We start from the raw sequence: 9,358 nt of genomic DNA, 5'->3' as shown, positions 1-9,358 counted from the left end.
TATGTCATACCTTTGTCATTATACAAATTTATGTTCTCATTTGTCACAAAAATGCGCACACACCCACGCCCACACACACACCAGGAGCTTTGAACAGCCGCATATGTTAATACCCCGAACACACCAAGCTCTTCCAGTCATTCTGATAAATTTAGAACATCGAATCGGTTCTCAGACATGCAGATTAGGTCTGAAAATGCCCAACCTGATACATCTGAACCTGTCTGTCACTTTAACCGCAAACCCTCGGCAAGTTTCCACTGTGGCAGAAATATACATGGGCAGAAAGATATGTCTCAATAAGAATAATCATCTGAGTGGGTGACCCAGACATCTCAGGTGCTCACATTTCCCACTCACTCAACCTGAGCGCTTTGATGATGCACCTCACAGAAGCTTCAGAAGAGCTCCACATGCACATTTAACACTTTTTTTACATACACAATATAAAAACAATTTATCATTTATGAAAAGTGTAGAAGAAGTTGCAACCGGATGATCCTTTAAAAAAAATGCTAATCTTGCGGTTAACCACATCCCGCTCGATGTGCTGCATTCTCTGAAAAATGAAAGGACTTCGCCAGAACCGTTTTATGCACGCTTGTGTAAAAACACACATTTCGGAATATGCTAAATTTGGGATGTTCCTACACTAGGGCTTTACTATAAATGGAACCAGCGCATTTTTGGTCACAAGAGAAACTGGCTAAATGCAGGTCCCATCACTTCACAATGCTTAAAGACGAGTTCAGCCAACCAGGTTAACTCTTTTATTGTTTAACAATACAAAGCCACCGTGTTTCACCTTACTATATATATTTTTGGCCTACAATGTTTCTAAATTTAAAAGTGGAGTGATCAAGAGGCAGAGCAAATGCACGAAAAACATCCTCTTTTAAAAGGCTCTTTCCTGTGTGCATAGTTCTCACATCAGTATGTATTTTTTACCTACTAAAAATACTGCATGGAGCCAGTCTTTGACTACACCAGTATATGAAAATGTCTACCAAAAATAGATTCGGTCAACGTCTTTTTGCACCCTGTATTGTTTCCACTTTAAACACGCTTAACGGACGCGCTCAAGAATCTGCGGCGAGGGAAATCTTCTGGTTCTGCTCTTTTTTTAAATGATCGTTTAAAAGCGCATTTGCCATTGCACGTGCTTGTTGAGGTCCAACCGTGTGGGTTTTCATAATATTTGCACAGGCATTCTCTATATATGACCTCGAGTCAAGACAAAGACTGTTTTCTGGTCAAAGTCCAAAGCAGGCCGTTTGTAATGATATATTATATAGATAAAAGTGTGCTATCATGAGACCTCAGGTTATCTTCGAGTGTGTAATGACTCGAGTGGCATGTCGTACAGAAATCACTCAAAGGGCCTGTGGTTTGCTTTTTGGATTAAAGCATAACTAACTGCCCAGATTGGATTCGAAGCGCAGATTTACACTGAGGATATGTAGAGAGAATCACTGTATATTTTCATATTATACAATATTCATATTCCGTGTGATTCCAGTGATTTTTAGAAATGCTTCACTGTGAACATGTGTGTTTGTTACTTTAAGGAGCTGTTAGCTGATTTGTGCCTTAAAAATACTCTTGTTTGTGTGTCCCAGTCATAAAAAAAAAAGAAAAAGAAATTGACTTGATTAAATGAAGTGTGTTTCAGAGCAGTTCACCCCAGAATTGAATTCTTTCATTATTCACCCATAGCACTTTCTTCTATGAAGCAACACTACAAATGTTCAATAATGTGGAGGTCGCTCTTCAACACGCAATAAATGGGATCTGAAGCTTTAAGTATAATACAAGTCTTCTGAAGTCATACAGAAACTTTGTTTGAGGAACAGGCAAAAATGTGTTATACTGGATCAGACTGATTTGTGAACAGATCAGGTTTTGTGAACTGAATCAACTAATTCACTCAAAGTTGTTCAGACGTTGTTACTGCTCTCATAAACTCATGAATATGCGGATGAGGATATAAAGGTTTAAATTTCCAGTCAGTTCCTCACACAAAGCTACTGAATGACTACAGAAGACTTGCAATATAGCATTCAAGTATGATACTTAGGGCCATGTTTACTAACAGCTAGCAGCAGCACAAACCCTCTTTTGGGGTTATAAAGTTAAAAATGCCAGGATTTGCACTGAAAAGCCGTGACCTTCGTCTGACCTTAGTGCATTGTCAGAGTTTGCATGATTCATTGTTTAAATAAATCATGCAAGGTGATTTACTTTAGACAGTTTATTAGTATTTGCACCATTATTTAACACTCCGAAAAAACAGCACTTTGTTCTGACGCAAATTTTCCCTGTTTGGTAAATCTTTATGGTACTTTTGCATGCTTTTCGAAGATCCAAAGCATGCAATTTGAATGTAAAAGAGCAGCCGGTACGTTTCCCCAAATGTTTCCATGGAGTAAGAAAGTTTTCGTTTGGAAGGTGAATTAAAGATGACAGAATTTTCATTTGGGCTGAACTTTTCCTTTAACTAATAAAACACGCTTTACCAAAAAATGACAGTGTGTCGTAACTATTAGTGGCAGCTGGCAAGCGTTCAGGCCGCAGGTCTATAGGAACTGCTATTGTGCTTCTTGACAATAAGCTGAATAGATCAGATATGTTTTTAAAGAATTCTAACAAGGCATCAGGAAAGCCTTTTCCCCTTCCTTCCTAACGACATTCCTTTTCTTTTTTGGCAGGGATTCTTCCGCAGAACCATTCGGCTGAAGCTGGTCTACGACCACTGTGACCTACACTGCCGCATCCACAAGAAGAGTCGCAACAAGTGCCAGTACTGCCGCTTTCAGAAGTGCCTGATGGTGGGCATGTCACACAACGGTGAGCTGAGCATGAACCCGCGCTCATGAGAAAGGCCCTGCCATTTCAGAGAACTGGTTTCTGTTTGAACCACTCGAGGCAGACTCTTCTCAATGCTACGCTCTGAGACAACTGCGCTTTGCCTCGTGTGCCTTGTTGTTTCCTTTGTGTGGTCTCCTGCTGCAACATATGTGGCATTTCTTTCAGAACGTGCAGAGATCTTGTGTGTGTGTGTGTGTGTGTGCGCCTAAATGAAATAATTATTTACTGGTTATTATTACAATCTTGGAAAGAAACCTATTGAACATTCCTGTTTTGTTGACAGTAGAAATAAGTTCAAATCAAACACACCACACATAAAACGCCTGCATCACACGTCTTTAACAAGAGATATGACCAAGGCTGTTAGATGCTTGTTTTGACTAACGCAGCCAATGATACCAAACATCTGCTCTCTTTGGAGGAGAAATATTTATAAAGGCACAGACTGCAGAAAGACTGTCCTATAAAAACATAAAAGTAGTATAGATATAAATCTATAAATCAGAACCTTCTTAATTCATGCTTGATCAGTTCCACATTCGGGGCATGTGCACAAAACGAAAGATCAGCTTGGGATTCCAGTGTGCGTGGAGAGTAAACACTGCGAGGAATTATAGTTAGACTATCATTCTGAACACATAAATTATTTGACTGACACTGGTAGGCCCATTTGCAGAAGACCTGTCATATTACTGCCTAACTTGATTTTGAGGTGGAACGACATGTTTGAAATGATTACTTAGGAAGTCTTTTCGTCCAACAGCATTTTTGAAGTCATGTCCGTGAACACATCATAATATCCCTCAACACATACGTATGCAAACATGAATGCTTTGCCGACGTACTGTAAGCCTCCAGTCCTCAAGAGGGCGGTAGAGTTACCTTCATGTAACAAAGTCAGTGCCGTTAAACTGGCTGTTTTATACATCAAGTACCTAGATATAACTAACTCGCAGTTGAGCTTTAGCACCCTTGCCACATAATTGTGTTGCATTGTAAATTTCAGTCGGATACAAATTTCGAGCGTGACAGTCTAAACATGTTCACCTTGGTCCGTTAATGCAAACGTATAATCTCCATATAATAGTACATCTTAGTAAGATATCAGCAGTGTTGGGGAAAGTTACTTTTAAAAGTAATGCATTACGATATTGCGTTACTCCGTTATAAAGTAACTAATTGCGTTACTTAGTTACTTTTTATGGAAAGTAATGCGCTATGTTACTTTTTCTCATCTGGGCTGGGCTTGCTTGTTTGATTTTAATGTAAAAAAGTTCTATTTTTAGCAAATGTAAAAGCCCTTTCACACCAGAAGTGACGTGAATAAGGGCGCCGCTCAAACAAACCTTTCAGTTGTGCTGCTATTCTGAATTGCATGAAGAACAGGACGTAGGAAAATAAAGTTAAACACTCTTCAGTAATTAAAACATTTTTATGTTTATCTAAAGTCATTTTTGCTTAGTATGCTTGAATTGGATCATCGAAGGTCAGCAGCAAAGACACTGGTTAATAAAATGGGACTAAATGCATAAAGTATATTAATGTGTTATTTAACATATTTAATTATTGCAGGTTTGCTTCATATTCTGATCTGTTTTTATTGATTTTGAGGAATCTGCTTTTGTGTGAGATGAGTAAATGCATGTTCTCATTTAGTCTAGATCTACAGTAACATCATGTTCACACAGCGCTCACAACGCCTCTGTTACTTATTTGAAAAAGTAACTCATATATTCTTTACTAAATTAAAAAGTAATGCGTTCCTTTACTAGTTACTTGAAAAAAGTAATCTGATTACGTAACTCTCGTTACTTGTAATGCGTTACTACAAACACTGGCTATAACTCGCTGGATATTAAAGTGTTTGTTTTTGTAGCGTTAGATATTCGATTTAGCTGAAACCTAATACTTACATTTAAAAGTGTAATCCGTAAAAAAAATCCTTTCGTCACTGACATGTAATTAATCTTGGGATAGTTTGGGTCACAAAGGATCCATCTGGTGTAGCCTTCAAGGCCTGGGAAACAAAGGACGCGTTTTAAGAAGACTTCGATTTGGAAAAGCCGCTGTGACTCGTTTGGTATTTGAATTGAGACACAGCTAATGAATCTTGAATCTTCGTGCATAGAGTATGTTTGGGCCTAAATCTCTGCAACAGCACTTCTCAAGAGAAACCTTGAGAAGTTTATATTCAACCAATGCCAAGATATGGATTTGTATATTTATGTTTTCATGTTTAGAGCCAACTCGGACTCAAGTCTGTCTCAAGTCCGAGTCCGAAACCTTATTTTCAGGAGAACTTGGACTCGTATGAGCTGGTCTCGACTAGTCGTAAAAAATATGGTCTCGGGTCTGAGTCTGGTTTTGTTTGACTCGATTACTACAACATAGTTTGTTAGTGGAAACGGCGTTTAAGTGTGAGCTTCTCTTATTTGTATTGAAAATTTCGTAACGTACACTCAAATTTTTTTAATTTAAAATATTCGTCGAATTTAAAATAAAAATCCACATTCGAATGCAAAAACGTTGCATTTGAATTTTAGGTGTGCGTTAAGGAGGCAGCCTTATCAGCTGCGCACGAGATGCGATGACGATGTTCAATTCAGTTCAAGTTTTCAATTCAAGTTTATTTGTATAGCGCTTTTTACAATACAAATCATTGCAAAGCAACTTTACAGAAAATGAAGTTGTATGATGTAAGTGTCGTTGCATTTAATGTTTTTGTTAACCTATCCAGTTGAAGCCACTATGCGGCGCTGCTGCGTTGTTTATTTGTATAGCGCTTTTTACGATACAAATCATTGCAAAGCAACTTTACAGAAAATGAAGTTGTATGATGTAAGTGTCGTTGCATTTAATGTTTTTGTTAACCTATCCAGTTGAAGCCACTATGCGGCGCTGCTGCGTTATTCATTAAAAAATATTGCGGGAAAAGAGCTCATCAATGCGGAGAAGATCTTGTTTACGTCAAAACTGAAACCAAGCCGTTCACACAGAATGCATATTTCGCGCATTTTCTAGAGGGACATCTATCACCGTCGCACACTCGCGTCTTTAGAAAGCCATGTAAAATTCATGTAAGTTAAACTTTGAAAAAACATATCTCGAGACTTTATGGCGGGGGGTTTTTCCCCATCCCAATGCAACTCGTGTTTTGAAATGAAAAACGTACTCTGTGTGATTGGCTTTCCGCCCTTTGTATTAAACTATGCATACATACATGTTGCTGTTTTGTTTATTTGTTTAAGCAACTTAATTAATTATAATTGGTTTATAAACATTATTTTAAACATTATGCACTTTTTTCCATCATGTTATCTTATGCTTTGAATAAACGTGCATTAGTAATATTATACTCGATGCGCCCTCTTGTGGCCTCAGGAGAGAAGCCAAAAACTTTTCTTCACCCTAATTGAAATTATGCATTTTAAATTCGAATATAATAATATTTAAGTACAAAATTCGAATTTAGTTTTTCAGCCATTCTGACGTACACTTAGCATGAACTTTCTTCTTGTTCACAGCCTTTCGTTATTCACGACATGAAGTCTCTGTTGGAAGGCGAGCAGATGATCAACTGCCGGCAGATGCCCATGCAGGAACACAGGAGATCCGACATGCACGAGGTGGAGCTGCGCTTCTTCCACAGCTGCCAGTCGCGCTCGGCCGAAGCCGTCAGCGAAGTCACCGAATTCGCCAAGAGCATCCCGGGCTTCGTGAACCTGGACTTGAACGACCAGGTGACGCTCCTGAAGTACGGCGTCATCGAAGTCCTCATCATCATGATGGCGCCGCTCATGAACAAAGACGGCACCCTCATCTCCTACGGGCAGATCTTCATGACCCGCGAGTTTCTCAAGAGTTTGCGCAAACCCTTCTGTGAAATGATGGAGCCCAAGTTTGAGTTCTCCGTCAAGTTCAACATGCTGGAGCTGGACGACAGCGACATGGCGCTGTTCCTGGCTGTCATCATCCTGAGCGGAGGTGGGTCCCGCTTCAAGAAGCCAAACCTCATCAAGTTTCATCTGTCCCTCATTATTCTGTCTAAGCAAACAGATAAGATTAACCTCAGTTGCATTTTTACTTCAGGTCGACCACAAGCTCAGTGACTCATGATATAATCTCAACTGAGCTTAAACCAAACTCTTGTGATCTAAGCTATCACGAGGTTGTGTTATACCTCAATTTCTATGAAACCAGAGCTAGCAGTCTTATATTTGACTCATTATCACTATGCTTGTTTAATTCACACTTCGGCAGTAACCGCAAGGCTCTGCGAGTGTGTGCAGGGCAGTTATCATTTAGTTTAATTGTTGACCAGTGCACTACCATTCAATAAAATGCTAACCTTGAACTCCGATGATTCAAATACATGATCAAATATTCAGTGGAAAATGTAATTAAGAAACTGAAGGAAAAAACTCTAAAAGAAACTTAGAGAACAGGTGAATCTAAAAAAGGAGAGACTGGAAGACTGGGTCATAAAGAAAATGAAGCCCAATTTATTTATTTTTGATTTAATTTGATTTAATTACGTTATTATTATTATTATTATTATTAATTAAATTATAAACAACCTGTGTAAAATTCTTTTAAAAATTTATAATTAAAGAAATAAATAAACACAGATAAATAAATGTGAATATACAGTACATTGTGGTCGTTTTTGAACTAAATTTAATTGATGGTGATTATAAAAAATAAAATCATTGTGAAATATTTTTAAAAATGTACCTTATTTAAACAACAAAAATTTAGTTTATTTAACTGTTTTTAATGTGAGGTTTTTATCACAATAATGTGAATTTGGGAATGGGATGGTTATTATTAAATAAAAAATGTTTTAAATAAATTATTTTATTTCATTTAATTTTTTTTGTGCCAAAATATGACTGGAAAACCTGAAACTCTTTATGAGATTCACCTGAACAAATCTGTAGGAAAACATCTATTCGGTCTATTATAATGCATGGTTAAATGAACCACTGTCTCAAAACAGACAGATTCATAAACTTCTCCATCTTCCGCTGTTTTTTCCCTGCGGCAGATCGACCGGGTCTGCTGAATGTCAAGCCCATCGAGGATCTCCAGGAGACGGTTCTTCATTCTCTGGAGCTGCAGCTGAAGATGAGCCATCCCGACTCTCTGCAGCTGTTCGCCAAAGTGCTGCAGAAGATGACTGATCTGCGGCAGCTGGTGACCGATCACGTGCAGCTGATCCAGCTGCTGAAGGAGACGGAGGTGGACTGGTGCTTGCACCCGCTTCTGCAGGAGATCATGAGGGACTTGTACTAGTGTGTGTTTAGCAGATGCACACGGTTTTGATTCTGAGTTTGGTTTACTGCTCTGATGTAGTCGGTGAAGTTTTTGCACTGTAAAAAGCTTTTGTCAGCAGAGAAACTAGAACAGGGTGTTTGACAGCGACCGCTTTGTGATTCGTTTCTGGCTTTCAAGAGTGCCGTGCCCAATGCAACAGCGCTGGTTAAAGTCTTTTACCTGGTGATTTAAAACCACACTTGTGTCTGTGCATTCATAGCCCTTACAGGAAACATCAAAGTGACACTCCATATTTCATTTTTAAAAATAGCATAAATACAGTGGCGTGCAAAAGTCTGGCACCACACCGCAAGTTAGGGACTTTTTTATTTAACCCTTCAATTAAGCATTTAAGAAAAGAACAATAAAGATACGGTAAATGTTTTCTAGGTGTCTATCTAGGCAAATATAAATACATTTTCATTTAAAATAGTGACAATCACCATGTTGAACTCATTTAATAGAGATTTTTCCAATTCTGCTGATATAATTAGTAATTAGTAAATATACATGTGGGTTAAATCGTACTTTACATGCTTTAAGAAGTATTTTGAACTTCAACAGAAGCAAAAAAAAAGAGTTTAACATGGTGATTGTCACTATTTTATATTTAATTTATTATATATTTAAATGTATTTTATTAGAGGAGAATACGAATTAATTAGAAGCAAGAACTCGTGGTCTCAGACTTTTAGACCCTGTCTTATTATGTTTAATTTTTGGCCATTATCAGAAAGTTTCAAATAGCACTATCAAAGAGTGCCACATATACGTCTCCAGCATTTGTTCATGTAGGGCTGCAATAAAAGTGACTTGTCTTGAAGAGAGAAGAGAAAACTAAACACACACACCACTAGCATCAGATGTACCAAAGAGCTGGCGTTTGTCTCAAACTATGCACAAAATATATGACAGATAAATCTGAATGTGTAAGCGTGTAGTTTCATTTTAACCACTGATATTTGTGTTTGTTTTTTTGCTTATACATGGAGCAAATACAACACTTTCTTAGATTATTTTCCATCTGCTCTTTTTGCCTCAAATTCTGAACTTAAATATGTTGTCTTTTACATATGTGAAATTTTTTTAAACTGCAAGGGACTTTTTGTTTTTGTTTTGCTTTATTTTTCTTAGTCAGGATTTCTTTTCCAAATCATTCTAAAGCCTTGTTTTT

At 37.8% G+C, this 9,358-nt stretch overlaps 1 protein-coding gene across 1 annotated transcript in view; it reads left to right on the top strand.

Moving 5' to 3' along the window:
• The window catches only part of pparg (peroxisome proliferator-activated receptor gamma), a 27,421-nt gene extending 18,063 nt beyond the window's left edge, over positions 1-9,358 (top strand). Inside the window, exons 4-7 of the mRNA XM_016249326.1 lie at positions 2,709-2,868; positions 5,163-5,176; positions 6,369-6,852; positions 7,916-9,358. Coding sequence (XP_016104812.1) covers positions 2,709-2,868; positions 5,163-5,176; positions 6,369-6,852; positions 7,916-8,163 — 906 coding nt within the window. The 3' untranslated portion in view covers positions 8,164-9,358. The remainder of the gene's footprint in view (positions 1-2,708; positions 2,869-5,162; positions 5,177-6,368; positions 6,853-7,915) is intronic.

This window comes from Sinocyclocheilus grahami, unplaced genomic scaffold, assembly GCF_001515645.1.
Source record: "Sinocyclocheilus grahami isolate Dianchi unplaced genomic scaffold, SAMN03320097.WGS_v1.1 scaffold921.1, whole genome shotgun sequence".
In the NCBI taxonomy this organism is placed as follows: domain Eukaryota; kingdom Metazoa; phylum Chordata; class Actinopteri; order Cypriniformes; family Cyprinidae; genus Sinocyclocheilus; species Sinocyclocheilus grahami.
The sequence above is the reverse complement of the archived record's forward strand: the minus strand, read 5'-3'. Positions and strand labels throughout refer to the sequence as shown.